This window comes from Silene latifolia, chromosome Y (genome assembly GCF_048544455.1).
Source record: "Silene latifolia isolate original U9 population chromosome Y, ASM4854445v1, whole genome shotgun sequence".
NCBI classification, from domain to species: Eukaryota; Viridiplantae; Streptophyta; class Magnoliopsida; order Caryophyllales; family Caryophyllaceae; genus Silene; species Silene latifolia.
The window spans coordinates 17,990,257-18,009,257 of NC_133538.1; the positions used below are offsets into that span (position 1 = coordinate 17,990,257).

The 19,001-nt window shown below is 34.3% G+C and overlaps 2 protein-coding genes across 2 annotated transcripts; both read left to right on the plus strand.

Annotated features, from left to right (window-relative positions):
- Positions 1-528: 528 nt before the first annotated feature.
- On the plus strand, positions 529-1,415 carry LOC141627672 (EP1-like glycoprotein 4). Its single transcript, XM_074440901.1, has 2 exons — positions 529-847; positions 967-1,415. The coding sequence occupies exons 1-2, from the start codon at positions 529-531 to the stop codon at positions 1,413-1,415; spliced, it is 768 nt and encodes a 255-aa protein (XP_074297002.1).
- Positions 1,416-1,889: 474 nt separating this feature from the next.
- LOC141627673 (uncharacterized) lies at positions 1,890-4,981 on the plus strand. Its single transcript, XM_074440902.1, has 5 exons — positions 1,890-2,115; positions 2,200-3,027; positions 3,700-3,929; positions 4,035-4,140; positions 4,431-4,981. Exons 1-5 carry the CDS (start codon positions 1,890-1,892, stop codon positions 4,979-4,981), a joined length of 1,941 nt encoding a protein of 646 aa, XP_074297003.1.
- Positions 4,982-19,001: the final 14,020 nt, after the last annotated feature.

The following is a 19,001-nucleotide window of genomic DNA, read 5'->3' on the forward strand; positions in this document are numbered from 1 at the left end:
AAAAACATACCAATTTAGTTCACTAACACAAAACCAACATAAAAAATGTCTTTCCAAAACAAGCCATCAATCCTATTAATGCTCTGTTTATCATTCCTCATAATCTCCTCATCAGCTGCTCAACCTCCTCCACCTCCATATAATCCATATGATTCACCACCTACATTTGCTTCCGCATCAGTTGACACTTTTGATTTCGTTAATGCCGGCCCTTTTCCCCCATACCGTCGAGGCGATTACGGCTCAACATTCCGTGAACTCGAAAGGAGCGCATCAGACTTCACTATGTCTCTATGCTTCTACAACACCACCTTAAATGCCTACACCCTAGCCTTGGGAGTCGACCCCAGCTACTTTGTTTGGGCAGCCAACCCCACTGACCCCGTTAAGGAGGGTGCCAAACTGTCCCTCAAAGATGACGGCAACCTTGTCCTGGTCGACGTTGATGGCCGCCTTGTGTGGCAGAGTAACACATCAAACATGGGGGTGATAGGTGTCCAGAGTCTTATTTATGGCTAATATGGTAACATGGTTCTTTACGATGCTCATAATAACACGGTTTGGCAGAGCTTTGACCACCCTACTGACACTATTTTCCCAAACCAGTTTCTCCGGGCCACTGGCCCCAAGAAGCTAGTGAGTTGGGTCTCGAGCCTCAGAGGGGTCTATAGCCTTGTCTTGATGCCCAACAGAGTGTTCCTTTACTATAAGAGTGCAAATAGTTCTAACCCAGTTGTGTATTATACAATGTTTAAGACAACCAAAACACTAAGCACTTTGCAATTTCTGGCCTACGACGAGTTCAAGCCATCCTTTAATCAGCAATTTACAGACGGTATCAAGATCGGTATGAAATTGGGGATTTAACACCACCTGCAGATTACCATTACGAAATTATAACCTCATTTATGAGACTCCAAAATGATGGTAATTTAAAGGTTATTATTTACCAAATAAATGATGAAGGTGATCAGGGATGGTTCCCTGGATTTAGTGTCTTTAAAGAGGATTATGCACCATTATTAACCCATCAAGTGGATAGTTGTCTACTACCTGAAAAGTGTGGCGCTTTTGAAGTGTGCCAAAACAGCACGTGTGTGGCATGTCCATCGCCTCAAGGGCTCCTGCCTTGGATTGCCGGTAAGTGCGTGCCTCCAAAATTGGGTGCGTGTAGCTTGGGGAAGGCGGCTAAGTACTATAAGGTTCAAGGTGTTGAGCATTTCTCTATCATGTACAACAAAGGTGAGGGTTCTATGGCCTTGGCTTCGTGTCAAAGCAAGTGTAGTTTGGATTGCAAGTGTGTTGGTTACTTTTATCATCTAGAGAACTCAAGGTGTTGGATTGCTTATGATCTTATGACGTTGACCAAGTCCGGAAATCCCAGGCATTTTGGGTTTATCAAGACATCTAAATAGAGATCTATATCTACATTATATAAGGTTTATGTGTAGGAATATAAATTTGATCAACTAACTCTGCCAACTAACTCAAGGACAACTAGAGTTAATATTTTGTTAGAAGTATAGTTAGAAGCTAGTTATGAATTAACTAAGTCGGTTGATATTAGTATATAAGCTGATTCATATCTCACTTTGTACTCACCAATTCATTTACTCTTATCAATACAAAATTCTCACAATATTTTCTCTCAACTTTCTCTCAATACTTTCGTCTTCTTATATTCATCAAACAGTTCATACCATCTCTCATTCATTCAATCATGGAAATCCATGAACTCTTTCATGGTATCAGAGCAGGATCCTTCTGATCCTGTTTCTGTTTTTTTTTCTTCTTTTCCGCTTCCACATATACGATAATTAGATTTCTTTCTTCGTCAGTTTATCTCTATAAATTCGTAAATTCAAGAAAATCTTTATTCATCAATCAAGATGCCTGAAACCAGTAATACCATTGATGTCAATGATCCGCACTATGTTTATCTTTCTGATGCACCTGGTGGCAAACTTGTTGCCACTGTCTTTGAGGATACTGGTTATGGCGAATGGAGAAGATCAATGCTGATAGCACTCTCTGCTAAAAATAAGATTGGGTTCATAGACGGCTCCATCCCCAAACCTTCTGTGAATGCTGCTACAGCCAAAAGTTGGCAACGCTGTAATGATGTGGTATTTTCTTGGATTCTTAGTTCAGTTTCTCCTTGAATTGCTGATTCAATTCTCTTCAACAACACTGCCAAAGACGCATGGGATGAATTACAAGAAAGATTTGGGCAATCCAATGGAGCACAACTTTATGGTGTTCAGAAGCAGTTGAATGATTTTTCGCAAGGGAATGATGACATTGGTACTTATTTCACAAGGTTGAAGTCAGTTTGGCATGAAATTTCAAGCATGGGAATGAATCCAAGATGCACTTGCACTTGTAACTGTGGTGCACAAGAGAAGCAGCTACAATTTCAAGAACATCAGCGGGTTGTTCAATTTCTGATTGGATTAAATGACTCATATACTGCAATCCGAGGTACAATTTTAATGCAAAATCCTTTGCCAAAGATGTATGTCATCTATAATAATCTCCTGCAAGAAGAAAAACAGGGAGAGATTCATAACTCTACTCAATTTGATCAGTCTGGTTCTTCTACTATGATGGCCAGAAACATGGGTAAAAAGAGAAGTTCTTGGAATCCTAACTATAAAGGTTATCAAGGAAATAAGGGAATGAATTCTGGGAACAGTCGAGGTAATTTCAGTAATGGTGCTAATAATGGTTTTGGTGGCACTGGGCATTACAATAATTCTCAAGCAAACAAAGGGAACAATGCTGGATTCAATGGTCCAAACAAATTCAAGGGCAAGAATTTGGATAATGGTTCAGGAAATGCTGTTGAAGATAAACCACCACCACCTTTCTGCAATTATTTCAAGAAATATGGTCATGTCATTCGGAATTGTTATCACTTAATCGACAGGAATCGCAGATTTGCAGGCAATGCATTCTTCAATAATTCTGAAGACATCACTTTCTCAGGCTTTGGGAATGGTCAATCTAGTGGTGCAGCTGGTACTGGTCAGATGGGTCAGGATTAGACCTGTCAAACGGGTCAGGCGGGTCGGGTCCCGGGTTGGGTCATACGAGTCGGGTCAGAATACGGGTCGGGTCAGATACGGGTCGGGTTAGGATTAGAATACGGGTCAAGAAATAATTTCTAATATCTTTTTTAAACGATTTTCTTAATTAAAAAAATATTTTTTAAAAGGGTAAATCATATTTAAAATTAATATTTTAATCATATTCAACGTTTACATTAATTATATTGACATAATTATTAAAATAAAGTTTTTTTAATAATTATTTTATTATTAAATATTATTAAAGCTATATAAAATTAACTTTTTAGTTGTTTTTGTAATTTTAAGTAATAAAAAAACTATTTTTTTAACTATTTTTTCAAATATAATATATAAAAATTAATATTTTAATAAAATTCTTGATTTACCTTTGACCCAACGGGTCGACCCGTTCGGGTCGGGTCTCGACCCTAAAATAACGGGTCATTTCGGGTTCGGGTCAAACGGATTGCGGGTCGAAAAAACCGGGTCTGTAACCCTAAAAACGGGTCGGGCGGGTCGTGTTTTCGGGTCGGGCCGAGTTTTGACAGGTCTAGTCATGATAGAGGAGATGGAGCAGGTACTTCTCATAACAATGACAATGATCATATTTCTTCTGCAAATTTTGCAGGTATGGGTTCCACACCTCATTCTTTGCATAATAATCCATATTGTTCTCCTGTTTTTAATGCTTGGATCCTAGACATTGGTGCTAGTGATCATTTTTGCTCCAATAAGGCTTTGTTTTTTTATTTTCATCATCTTGTTAAACCTTATACTGTGTCTTTACCTAATGGAGATGTAGTTCAAATTGACACTGTTGGTACAGTTCACATTGCACCTGACTTTCCTTTACTAAATGTTCTTTACGTTCCATGTTTTAAATCTAATCTGCTTTCTATCAGTAAATTAAATAAACAACTGAACTCAATAGTGAGTTTTACCCCAAATATTTGCTACCTGCAGGACTCTTCCAGGAAGCCCTTGGTCCTTGGTAAAAACCATAATGACTTCTATCTGCTGCATCCTGAGTTTCATAATGCCTCTTTAATAGCTAATAAAGGAGATCACGGTAGTGGCTCTTGTTCTGTAGTTTCCAAAATATCATGTAAAACCTGGCATCATAGATTAGGTCATGTTCCTCTTTCCAAGTTAAAACAGTTGAAGCTTTGTAATTTTCTTCCTTCTCATAAAACTAAAATTGCAACTTGTAATATTTGTGCACAAGAGCCAGGCAACATAGGCTATCTTTTCCAATTAGTTCTTCTGTTTCAATGCATTCTTTTGAACTAATACATGTTGACTTGTGGGGTCCTTATAATACTCCAACTTATAATGGTTACAAGTATTTTTTGACTATAGTAGATGATTTTACTCGATGCACTTGGACACATCTACTTTCTAGCAAGAGTAATGCATTTGGCTTCATTAAATCTTTTATTCCAATGGTTCAAACACAATTTGATAAGAAAGTCAAGATCATAAGATCAGACAAGGCTTTTAAGTTGGGAACCAGTGATATTACTGCCAAATTTTTAGTTGATAATGGTATCTTACATCAAACATCTTGTTTTCATACACCACAGCAAAATGGTGTTGTAGAACGCAAACATAAGCATCTTCTTGAGACAGCAAGAGCACTAAAATTTCAATCTAATTTACCTACTAAATACTTGGATGATTGTGTTTTAACTACAACTTATATTGTAAATAGAATGCCTTCTAAGGTCTTGCAGAATCTTTCACCATATCAGATTTTGTTTGGCAAACCTCTTGAACTGTCTCACATGAGGGCTTTTGGATGCTTAGTTTATGCTTCTACTCCTAAACCAGGGAGGGACAAGTTCTCTCCTAGGGCTACTTCATGTGTTTTCTTGCGCAATCCTTTTGGAAAGAAGGCATACAAATTGTAAAATTTATCCAACAATTCAATTATAATATCTCGAGATGTAGTATTTTATGAGGATATTTTTCCATATATATCAAATAGTTCTACAAATTTTATCCCTCTAGCAATACAGGAAGATCATGACATTACTTCTGATATATTTTTAAAAAATGTTGATAACACTACTGTCACTAATAATACTAATACAAACTTGCCTAATACCAACACTAGAGTTGGCATAAAGGGCCGCGGGCTGATGGGCGGCACGGCCAGGCACGGCCCACAACACGGCACGGCACGGCCCGACGAGAAAATCAAGGAAGCACGGGCACGGCACGAACGGGCTTTGGACGGGCTCCGACGCGATTTTCATCAAAAATCCGTGTCTAGGCACGGCACGGCCCAGGCACGGTGGAGCCCGGCACGCACCAGGCACGACGGGTTTGGCACGGCCCGGCACGAAGTATGGCCCATTTATTATTATTTATTAAATAAAAAGTACAGTAACATTTAACAAAATATATATTTAAGCCATTAATCATCATTCATTAAACTAAAAGTACACTAATATTTAATAAAATATATATTTAAACCATTAATCATCATTTATAAAACAAAAAGTACTAAAAATATATCAATTATATAACTTTTGTTTTTAAATAAAAAAAATATTAAAGCACATGGGCCGGCCCACGGACAAGGCACGAAAAGCCCATGGGCCAGGCACGGCCCAAGCACGAAAATGGCCGTGCCTTGAGCGGGCCGCGGCGTAGGTTTGGATCAGTGGGCCTGGCACGGCACGGCCCGAGGAGCCCAATATCCGTACCTGGGCCGGGCCAATTTTTGGGGAAGGCACGATGGGCCGGCACGCGGGCCGGCCAGCACGACCCATTGCCTACTCTAACCAACACCACTAAGCCTAGTGCAGTGGTACCTAGACAGTCCTCCAGAACATCTAGGCCCCCTGCTTATCTGCAACAATATGTTTGTAATACTCAGCCTAGATCTTGTAATGTAGCTGAATCTGGTTTTTGTTGCAATACCATCACTTCTTTATGTGAGAATGTCTCTGCTTGGGAAGATATTCCCTCAGCTTGTTTCACTGCTACTATCACTCAGGCCTTGGTTCCAATCCAAGAGCCTTCTACTTTTGAACGGGCTGCTTAATTTCCAGAATGGCAAGAAGCCATTGCAGCTGAATTTAAGGCCCTTGATGCAAATAATACCTAGTCTATTATTCTTTTGCCTCCTGGAAAGAAGGCAATCTCCTGCAAATGGGTGTTCAAAGTAAAACAAAAGTCAGATGGCTCAATAGAGAGATACAAGGCCAGACTTGTAGTTAAAGGATATACACAAAAAGAAGGTATAGATTATACATAAACTTTCTCACCTGTTGTTAAGATGACAACAATCAGGAGTTTGGTTGCAGTTGCCATAAATAAGGGTTGGGCTATGGTCCAACTAGATGTCAATAATGCTTTCCTCCATGGAGAGCTAGATGAAGAGGATTACATGAGGGTTCCTTTTGGAATGGATATTACAGATAAGAAACTTGTTTGCAAGTTACAAAAGTCCCTTTATGGACTCAAACAAGCATCCAGGCAGTGGAATGCTAAGCTATGCCAAGCTTTAAAATCAAGGGGTTATGAACAGTCACTTAATGATTATTCCCTGTTCAAGAAGAAAACAGATGAAAAAGTGATTTTTTTAGCTGTTTATGTTGATGATAATCTCCTGGTGGGAGATAATACAGAAGGGATCAACAATCTGAAGTCTTTTTTGGACAGCACTTTTAGAATAAAGGATCTTGGGCATCTTCATTATTTCTTAGGAATGGAGTTCACAAAGCAACTCAGGGCATTACTATGACTCAAAAGAAATTCACAAAGGAAATGCTCACAGATTTCAACTGTCTTGGTTGCATACCAGTCAACAGTCCTCTTGATGCTTCTGTCAAGGTTGACAGAGACTCAGGGAATCTCCTTGACAATCCAGCAGATTACAGGAAGCTGGTTGGTAAATTAAATTACCTAACCAACACCCAACCTGACATTGCTTTCTCAGTGCAATTGCTTAGCCAGTTTATGTCATTTCCAAGAGAAAAACACTGGACAGCTGCTATACATGTTCTCAAGTATCTATCCAAGGATCCAAATCAAAGTATCTTACTCAACAACAAAGCAAGTTATAAGTTAGAAGGCTTTTGTGATGCAGACTGGGCAGCTTGTTCTCACTCTAGAAGATCAATCAGTGGTTTTGTGGTCTTTATGGGAGGTAGCTTGCTGTCTTGGAAGTCCAGAAATCAACAAACAGTCTCCCTATCATCAGCAGAGGCTGAATATAGATCACTCAGACGATTAACTGTAGAACTAGCTTGGTTAAGCAGGTTATTAGCAGAATTGGATGTCCCTAATATAACTGGTATACCTGTTAGATGCGATAGCCAGGCAGCAATTCATATTGCCAAAAACCCTGTCTTCCACGAGCGCACGAAATACATTGATCTTGATTGTCACTTCGTCAGGGAAAAATTATTGCAAGGTCTTATAAGTTTATCCTACATACCCACCAAGGATCAACCTGTTGACTTGTTTACTAAAGCCTTAAGTGGCCCTCAGCATCGTCTGTTTACTAAAGCCTTAAGTGGCCCTCAGCATTGTCTTCTCCAGTCCAAGTTGGGGATGTATTCTACACCCTCCAACTTGAGAGAAGGGGGGGTGTAGGAATATAAATTTGATCAACTAACTTTGCCAACTAACTCAAGAACAACTAGAGTTAATATTCTGTTAGAAGTATAGTTAGAAGTTAGTTATGGATTAACTCAATCGGTTGTTATTAGTATATAAGCCGATACATATCTCACTTTGTACTCACCAATTCATTACTCTTATCAATACAAAATTCTCACAATATTTTCTCTCAACTTTCTCTCAATACTTTCGTCTTCTTATATTCATCAAACAGTTCATACAATCTCTCATTCATTCAATCATGGAAATCCATTAACTCTTTCATTATGTTTGTAATATCTGTTTAATTATGGGTTTTCATTATCGAACAAATGTGTGGTGAATACTATAAGTCGCTACAAGTTAAGTGATTAAATTGATTATTTGAATAAAATGGACAAATCTTAACATTGTAGTCCTATTATTAGAGTATTTCTTATAAATTTCCTAAACTAAACGGATGAATATCATATACAATAACAAAATGATTATGTTTGAGAGCACGTACCTTTGACGATTCTGAGCACTTAGAGCAACTGGTACATGTATTCTCGAGTTTGAGCTAGATTCCCAGGAAATGCAAAGGCTTTGTTGCCCCTGCAGAAGAATAATCCTCCCTGCGTTCATATATACTAATTGAAAGATCGCCTTCATAATAATATCCCAAAACACATCAGAAAGAACTAAGCATTTTTAAGCAAACGCAACTTAAGTCTAATGTTAGTTGGATTACTGAAACAGAAGTGCTACAAAGAAGCTAAAGCAAAAGCAAAAACTACTCTCTGAAATAGATACCCTGCTGAGATTGCTTAGCCAAACCCGAAACAAGATCTTGACAACCAGAATTATATCTCTCTCTTATTTCATCAAAAAGAATGGTGTAGTTGTAGCTACAAATATTCCTGAAATAGCAGAATTTGCCATGGTTTTCATCATAGTTATACACTTGATGCATCCCTGCAATTCAACTAACTACAGAATCATTCTTCACTACCATAATCCCGTCTTCTGCAACCGTCTTAGTGTACCTGCAAAAAGAAGATAAAAGAAAGCGAACGTCCTTTATTTTATTCCCTTTGCCTTCTGTAACCGTCTTAGTGTACCTGCAAAAAGAAGATAAAAGCTCGACAGATACCGAAGAACGTTTTTTCAAATTACCAGTAGCCCGTGACATTTGACCGCGACAGTTGATCCGCTCCACCTTGCACCTACTTTTCTTGCTTAAATGCTCTTTAACTGCCGTAAATTCAAACTGAGTCGTGAAGACCTTGCTAATAGCAGATGCATCGGACGTAAGACATTTCTTCTTTGTTGATATGAAATATAGCCTCCTCTTTCACCTACTTGACATTCTCCGAAATTGTAAGATTTGGAATTGAACTAAGCTTCTCAGTCGAAGGACCGGAAGAGGGAACTACTGCTTCCCTTGAAAAATCTTAATGGGAGTTCCCGTCAAAGTTTTCTTTTGAGGAAGGTTGTGAGCCCGTACAATCATTGTAGTTAAAAGCTTTTGCTGGTGAACATAAATGGTCTTACCCTCAAAAAGGTTTTTATAAGAGTTGGTGTCAATCCTAAGGTTGGAATTACTACCGCCACTTTTCTTGAAAGTGAAAAACCGATCCCCTTGATCCTGATTGGAACAAGGTTCCATGTCGACATTTAAGACTGACGTACAACAAACTTTATTATTATCACAGCCGGTAATACCCAACTCCTCCTAATTGGAGCAAGGTTCTATGTCGACATTTAAGATAGAGGTATAACAAACTTCATTGCTATCACCACTGGTACTATCTAACTCCATAGTATCTAAAGACGATGCAACATCATTACTAGAATCCGACATTACTGATGAACAACTTGTAATGTCGGCAGCTGAACTTACCACAACATCAACTTCCTGTAAACGGAGAGAAGAACTTAAATTTTTCTTGTGCTGATCAGATTGATTCAAAATGTAGTTGATATAAATCGACTCACAAAACCTCCCCTATTGGTGTGCAATAACTCATCCCTTAGATCAACTGTGCTACTTGAACTAGCGGCTTTATTTCAAATTTTAAAAAAACCGAAAATATAATATGTTACTCATTTACAGAAAATAATTTTAAATCTACACTAAAACACCAAATAGTACTATGTACTTTTGTAGTGATTAATCTTTTCTTTAAAAAAGAAAAAAAAAACGTAGTTCAAATTTTATTTAAAGTAAAAAATATAGAAGTATAAAGAGTAAATTAAAAATTACTCTCTTTTAAAATGCAGCTTTTAAAAATTACTCCCTTATATAATGTTTTCCTAAAATTACTTCCTTACATTTATCAAAAATTGCTGCAAAACTCAAAATTAAGTTACTTATTCCGTCAGTATATGAACTTAGAGCAAGTCCAATGGTAAGCTAGTTGCCATCTCACTTTTTAAGCTAGTTTATTTTTAGGCTACAAATTTATTTCAATGGTTTAGCTTACATTTTAATTAGCTTGACCCAAATTTTAATAAATCAATTAATTTCTATTGGTGGTATTTTAGTGGTAGGGTCAATTAAGCTATTAGCTTAATGAAACTAGTTGCTTGGTTTAAGCTATCCTACATAGAGTTGTCCAATTGTCTAACCACTAGCTTGCAATTTCTTAAAATTGCAAGCAAGTCCCTACGACAAACCATTGGACTTGCTCTTATTCCGTTTGTGACTTAGCCAATTCTATATAATAACATAAAAAGCCTAGATTGAGTAGTGATAGGCTTATCGCGTACCTATGCAAAGATAAATTCCCTAAACACAAATAAATGTTGTAATAGGGGTCGAACACAAGGAAACGGGAATCGCGTCGTGAATTGCTATGGGTAGATTTTTATCAAGGTCGATTTCGTTTTTAGTTTGGTTTGGTTGTTTGATTGACTAAAAAAAACTATGATGTGGATTATATGATAAAAGAGAGTCTAAGGGGTTCGGGTCACACATTCAAAAGTAAATATATGATTATGATAAATTCGGTACTAATAACATTGTCAATTGCTTAGGCTTAAAGACACCCACCTTACGATATTAGTGTCAACCTTAAACCGGGTCCTAGAGAAACTCTCGTCCATGACTAGGTCGTCCTACTATACGTGCTCAGTCTAATTCAATTCCGTGCCTCTCGACTTATAGAACGAATAAACAAACTTAATCAATTGAATAGGGCCCTAAACAAAGATTAAACATTGTGGCACAAGCATGTGATAGAAGCAATATGATCAATATTATTATTAATCTATTTTATCATGTTATATACTTGATTTATGCATGGCTCCCCTAGCCCTTAGACTAGGAAATTTAGCTACTCATACTAAAATGTAAATTGCAAACTAAATTAAGAGAAATGGTGAACATAATTGTATGATTTATATAAACTAATTGATTTAACATGTGGAAGAATTAAACTAAAGTAATCTAAACAAATTATTTAATTATAAACTATGTATAAACTGAAATAGAAATGTAGAGATATAAACTATAAATAGAAATACCTTAAAAGTAGAGAACTTGTATGGAAGAACAATGTATAACCAAAAGCTTGAAATAACTTAGAACCAAATGTTTGAAGAACTACAAGATTAACTAATTTGTAAACTAATATGAAAACTATTGAGAGAAATATAATGCTTAAGGCTATTGTAAACTAAACTTGGACGTAAAAATTGGATGCCTAAAGCTTTGGAACACCTCTCCTATTTATAGGAGAGGAGAGCATAACGTAAAAGCCAAGAGGCATGCAACCCCGATCGGGGCCACTCCACCCCGATCGGGGTCGTGTGTTTCCGGCTCCTTTGCCTTAATTCTCCTCTTAATTGCTTGGAGAATCCTATGTTGGTGATTAATTGGCGATTAATCACCCGGTTAAGACCTTAATTCTTGGCATCCTAGGTAGCTTGGAATCCTATCTTTTCCACCTTGACTTGGACTTGAAGTTGGGCTTGACTTTGGTTTGTTGACAACAATTGTATTGCACACATTAGTCCATCAACTTCTTCATGAAAAACCCATGCAAACACTCCATGATAGCCCAATATTTGGTCTTGCTTAGCCATTGCACTCTAGTAGCTCATCTTGTAGTATTTTAGCTCCAAAAAGCTTAAGTATCCTACAAAACATGTGGAGACAAACAAATGCACTAGAATAAAAAATATTAGCTCAAAACACTATGATAAGTGCTAAATGACAAATAAAATGGAGCTAATATAAGGGATGAAAGTATATAAAATATGCACTTATCAAGTAGTTAGTAGAATGGCACGTGGCGCGCTATATTTACATGTTAGATCAATTTTTTATTTTTTATTTTAAAAAAAAAGTAAAAATAGAAAATGAAAAGGCAAAGTAGTAATCAATAGAATAATTATTCATCTTATTTAAACACTTTCATTTACCATGCATTATTCCACTTAATAATCATAATTTAGTGCTAATCTTTTTATATTCTACCGTTATGAAAAAATTTTACCTATAAAAGAAAATAAATTGATAAAAATTCTAGCATATTCCTAGCAAAAACAAATTAATAAAAAGTTAATGAAAAATAACATAAAAAACCTAGATTGAGTAGTTGGAGAATAACACGTGACGAGCTACATTTACATGTTAGATCAATAATTAATTTTTTATTTAAAAAAAAAGTAAAAATAGAAAATGAAAAAGCAAAATAGTAATCAATAGACTAATTACTCATCTTATTTAAACACTTTTATTTATCATGCATTATTCCACTTAATAATCATAATTTACTGCTAATCTTTTTATATTCTACCGTTATGAAAAAAAAGTCACCTATAAAAGAAAATAAATTGATAAAAAAATTCTAACACATTCCTAAAAAAACAAATTAATAAAAATTTTGTTTATTTTCACCTAATTATTTCATTTGATTTATTTTTCAACAATTCTCATATCTTTACTTTGTGGTGTGTAGGAATCAAATGGACAAGAATTGAAAAGATAAGAGAGAAGTAGAAGAAGAAAAGTGGAGAATTTGATAAGCATTTGTATTATATAGTTTGTTCTAGGCATAGTTGAATGTATATAAAGACACTTGAGATCGTCGATGATTGAATATAATCATCAACGAATGGTGGTGAAACTTTGGTGAAGGAAATCCTAACTTGACTAAATTGTAACTTTAGTTTTTTTAATCTCTCTTTTAATAGTGATAGATTATTTTGCGGATGTTTTTAATATATTCATTATTGTTAATGTGTAATAAATTTATTAAGATTGATATTAACAACAAATTACAAATATGATTAAGGAAAGTTAGTGTAAATATAGTATTCTCTATATATTTAATTAAGTTGGTTAGATGGGTAAGTCTATATTTTCCTTATAATTTGAATACTAATGAGATGAGATATCATACATTTGATTTTGTTGTCTTATTGTTGCTTTGATGATAAGATGACAAAAGTACATTGTATATATCGATTTTCGATAATTTGTTTATATTACTTCTGTTAATATAATTACGTACATTTTATCCCAAAAAAACATAATATTAATGAGTAGCATATCTTTTTTACTTTAATTTTCAATAGGAGAATGGATGTTTTATCTATTTACCAACACCTTATTTAAATTATTTTTATTTGATTAAACGTTATAATAGTTAAGAGAAAAAAGTGAAGAATATTTTAACTCTTAAATATCGTCATTATTTCCAAAATAAAAAAAATAAAAAAAGAGGTATATAAACTATGTTTCATACTACTTATTATTTTTTTAATGAATACAGAGTATCATCATTTTAATAAAGTTGACTAACAAAAATATCATTTTGACGTTGAACAAAAATGATATCATTTGGTTACAAAAGTAATGAGAATGTGAGTAATAGGTTACAATAACAAAAAAAACAATACTAAAAAATGATGTAAATAACAGAATATCAAGCTACTACAAAAAGTAGTAAAAAAAAATTACGTCAACAAATTAATCAAGAGTTAGAGAAGTCCCGTGATTTTCACGACGGGAAACTAAACTAGTTATACTGTGAAACATATAACAATGGAGAATAAGTTCAAAAACATACGTAATACGTCGCCTAATTTAGAGTTTTGAAGCAATTTTTGATAAATGTACATATTTTAAGAGAGTAATTAGGAAAAAATTATGGTGCTATTTGATCCGACTTTTAGAAGTGTTTTTCCACTTAATAAACACAAGCTAGGCTAAACAATCAATTTTGAAGAAGTTAAACCAACTTCTTTAAGCCCAAAAAGTCAATTTTGGGAGCCAAAAGCTTCTAGCTTTTACTTTTATTTTATAGATTTTTAATGCATAAATGACTACTTGCATGTTGTAAACATGTCATAAAAAATAAAATTAATACTTATTAATTCATATTTTTTTCATTCTCTACAAATCGAGACCCATCTCGATATACTTTTCAACAAAAAATTTTATTTTTCATCCGCTAACGTAAAAAGTGTTGCTGAGAAGTCGTTTTTGTAAAATATTAGGCCAAACACCAACAGTTTTATCAAGAAGAAACTTATTAAAAAACTCATTTCTAAAAGCAAAAACAGTTTTTTCTAAAGCAAGTAATTTTAAAAATTTCATTTTAAAAAAGAGTAACTTTTAATTTCCCCAACTACTAGTTTTACACCCGTGCAAAAAATGGACGGATTACTTTTCAAAAATGCAAGCAAAATATAATTATATGTTATATAAAAATATCTTTATAAAATTAATTTAAATAAATTGAAGAATCAATAAAAAAAATAGATCACCAAGTATGATCGAAAACTTATATCTAGGTAATTTTTGAAAGTTTATATTGGATTAGTACTTTCCCGTATGGAGTATAATGTATGGTTTGTTGTATTAAATTTGGAATAACTAAAAATAAAAATCTCATCATTTAATAACTTTGTTGTGTGAAGTGAAAATGAGTAATTAAATTGAAGTATAAAACATGAGTGACCCACATAAAAAGAAAACTTTTTTTTTCAATCCCCCTTGAAATAGGGAACCAATAGAAACTCTTTAAAAATCCTAACTTTTATACTAGGTAGATAAAATTAGGATTAGAAAAAATTACAAATAACCACCATGTATTTGTGTATGTTTACAAATTACCACCACGCATTTGCGTTTTTACAAATAACCCCCAACCTTCAATGTATATTCCCCAATTACCACCGTATTTTTGTCCCGGACATCATTTTTCTAATTTTTCGTCTCGTTAAGTGACGACTTAAGTGAAATACGCAAAATACCCTCCAATACTCATTACAACACACTAATTACCCAACTACATTTCATTTCCTCCAAATTCAATAACCCTAAATCCCCAAATTCATATTGTTAATCTCCATATTTATGGGTAGCATCCCAATTTTTCTGGGTAGTTACCAAATTATTGTCCAATTGAAGTTGTTCAATTGAAGTCTAAAAGCACAAATACTTCTATAATACCACTAGTTCAAAACCGGGCAAGACGGTATTGCACTATTGAGGGCGAGACTTAAAGCTACTGCCTCAGCCTATGCTTGGAAATCAGGCCATCCAGATTTGATCACCAATTTGTCTTCAAATACGTAATTTCGCAAATCAAAGATACGATATGACTAGGAAAACAAGAAACACGACACATGAATACCAATTTATTCTTTCAAATATTATAAGTTGAGATATTCACCCTAGAATTAGGTTCAACTAAGTCCACCTTCCTTAGATGAGTCCCTAAGTCCTATTTTAGACCCTTAGATCATAGAAAATCAAAGGTTAAGATTAAAACAAAAAAAAAGCTAAGATATAAAAGACACCAAACTCTATTCACTCAGCCACTCTCACAAACCCTAACATAAACACCTCTCCCTCATCATTCTCTCTAAAAACTCTCTCTCTCTCAACACTCCTCATCTCACCGGCAACACCACCAGTCCCTCCCTCCCTCACCGGACCACCGCACCTCATCACAATCAAAACAACGTCCTCCTCTCCTTATCCTTTCTTTCGTCTTCAAATCTGCCGCGCCGCCCCTGCCGCCTCTTTTTTTTTTTTCGGGTTGTTGATGGTGATTGTCAACGGTTAACCGTGGTGGTGGTGGGATGGTGAAGTGTGGGATGTCGTGTATGTGCGGGCTGTCGTGTGCCGGTGGTTGTGGGTCTTTTTTTTTTCTCCAGATCTGGCCGTGGGTGGAGCCGTGGTGGTGGTGAAGTGGGATGTCGTGTATGTGGGACTGTCGTGTGCCAATCGTTGGGTCTTTTTTTTTTTTTTTCTCTAGATCTGGCCGTGGAGTGGGTGTGGCGGAGTGGTTTTTGGTCGTGGTGGTTGATGGCGGTTGTGGTGACTTATGGTGTGGTCTTTTTTCAAGGTTTGCTTTTTTTTTGGGTTGGTGGTGGTGGTGGTCAACCGTGGTGGGTTTGGGTTGGATGGGTGGTAGCCGTTTCTACTTTTTTTTTTTTTCGTTTTCCATTTCCGGCGGTGGTGTGGTTTAGTCGTTTATGGTGGTGGGTCAGGCGTGGGTGTTGGTGTTGGCGGTGTCGACGTATGGTGGTGGGTCAGGCGTAGTTGTTGGTGGGGCTGGTTGGAGGTGTCGATGAATTAAATTACATAATCACTCTGCTATTAAAGTTTCACTCTTGACCATTTAAGTTTCGCTCGTAGATCCTTAAAATTTCACTCCTAGTAGACCATTAAAATTACAATCGTAAATTAGAGAAATTAAAGATTTTTACATTATTACATCAATTCAAGGTTTTCAATTGAAAACGGACTAAAAAAACTAAAGTTTTACTCGATACCATTAAAATTTCACTAGTTTAACATTAAAGTTTCATTCATAAATCAGTGAAATAAAAAAATAGTTGCAATTAAATTATTACATAATTCAAAATTTAATACGACCTAAAAAAATAAAAGTTATACTTTTAAGCATTAAAGTTACACTCGTATACCATTAAAATTTCACTTGAAAATTAGTTAAATTAAATAATCATTGGTCTCAATTACATTATTCCAAAAATTCTAATTGTTTTATTAAAAATGGCCTTAAAAAATTAAAGTTTCACTTTTAAGCATTAAAGTTATACTCGTATACCATTAAAGTTGCACTTGTTTAACATTAAAGTTTTATTTATAAATCAATAAAATTAAATAAATATTAGTTGCAATTACACTATTACATAAATTCAAAATTTTATATTAAAAATGGTTTAAAAAGACTAAAGTTACACTTTTAAGCATTAAAGTTTCACTTGTAAAACATTAAAATTTCACTCAAAAATCAAATTTATATATTTAAAATTATATTGTATAACATAAATTTAAATTTTTACTTTCAAAATGACTGTGAAGATTAAAAGTTACAATCGTAGAGAATTAAAGTGACACTCATAGATTAAAGTTTCACATATAAAACACTAAAGTTTCAAATAAAAAGTTTCAAATCTCAACCATCAATCTTAGAAGATCTAGTGGCTTAGATTAGGACTTAGGGACTCAAATATATAGGTGGACTCATTTGAACTTGCCTCTTCACCCTATACCCTATATCTCATCTCCTATTATCTTTATTTTGTAGAAAACTAGATTTTGTGCCCGTGTGTTGCACGGGTTATAATATTGGTTCACCTCTCAATATTAACTAAAAAGGTAAGATATTGTGGATGACATGAACAGAAATATGAAATTATTGTTGGAGTCAAATTTAATTTATCAACCTCTTTATTTTTTAAAAATATTTAAATTTTTAATTTTAATTTTTAATTTTTAATTGAAATAATTATCTAATCAAAACTAATTTAATCCAGATAATTAATAATTGCATTAGCAATAATTATCCTCTTTATATATAGATAGAGTCCACATTGTACCTAAAATACATATTAAATCCAATTTTATTTAGCCTTGAATTTCATGCGTTTTTTTCCTATATTGTCTTGATTTAGCAATTGGACAATAGTGTTATTATTGTATATTTTTGTCTAATTATAATTATTAACACGCCATAAAAAAATGAATCATACTTTAATTTAAAGATACCAACTATATTATTATCAACAAAATTTGTGAAAATACACCCATGTATCAAGAAATCAGTTTATAGACATCAAAAATATTTAATTTTAAACAGAGGAAATAAAATAACGTTCTTTATTGCTTATAATAATATATATAATGATATTATGTCTTATCATTATTGTTTTTGATGATGGTCTTCTTCTTCAATTTATTGTTGTCGTCTTTTTGTTGCTTGTTTATTCCCAAAAGTTCCCTTCTCTTTATTGTTGTTAGCAACCCATATAACTTCCTTGGTAAAAGGTTGATTATACCAGATTCCAACGTAATGATTTGTGGAATTAGGGGGCTGAAAAAATCCAAAACTAAATATCTTTTTTGTTTGAGACTAATGTACCCGGGTCTTTTAGGAATTCTGCTGATGTTATACTGTCAACAACATGGCTGAATTCGAAACCGAAATGGAACGTCAACATAACATAAACAGCAGGAAATTAACCAGAATATCAGCAACTAAAAAGAGGATACACTTTCTTAAAAGCGCCTTTTCCTAGAATTTCCTTATACTGCAAAAAAAACCAAGTAAACCAATAAATTAAGATAAATTCCAATTTTACATAAAACAAATTGCACCCATTATTGTAGAACATACCACTAACAAACAAAAACAGTATTAAATGCTAAAAAGTGAGTTTTATATATAGGAATGAGATCATGTGAGGATGTACTATCTTTTTGAGGATTGAGGATTTCGATACAATATCAGAGGTTCTTCAATACAATATCACGGGTTATTCAATAAAGTATCACACACAAAAAATACCTGTGCAAAAAAAATATATAATTTTTATTTTTCAAAAAAAAAAATTTGACAAAGGTCAGATTTTTCGTGATATTGTATTGAAGAACCTGTGATATTGTATTCACTAATCCTCAATCCTCAAATATTTAGTAGTTCTCACCGGATTCTCTCTCTCTCTCTCTCTCTATATATATATCTATCTCTATCTATCTCTATCTATCTATCTATCTATCTATCTATCTATCTATCTATCTATCTATCTATCTATATATATATATATATATATATATATATATAGGATTCGGTGAGAACATACTCTCAACTAATAAACAATTCAACGTCTGACGTGTGATTGCATAAAAAATCCAAGCCCAACTTTATCACCTTTTATTTCACTTGCCCTTTCCTTTATCTCTTCCCCTGCTTCATCAACTTTACCAATCATCACCTGCTCTTACCAACTACCACCTGCCGTCATCGTCGTCGACAATCATCAACAACGCCGACAAACACCGTA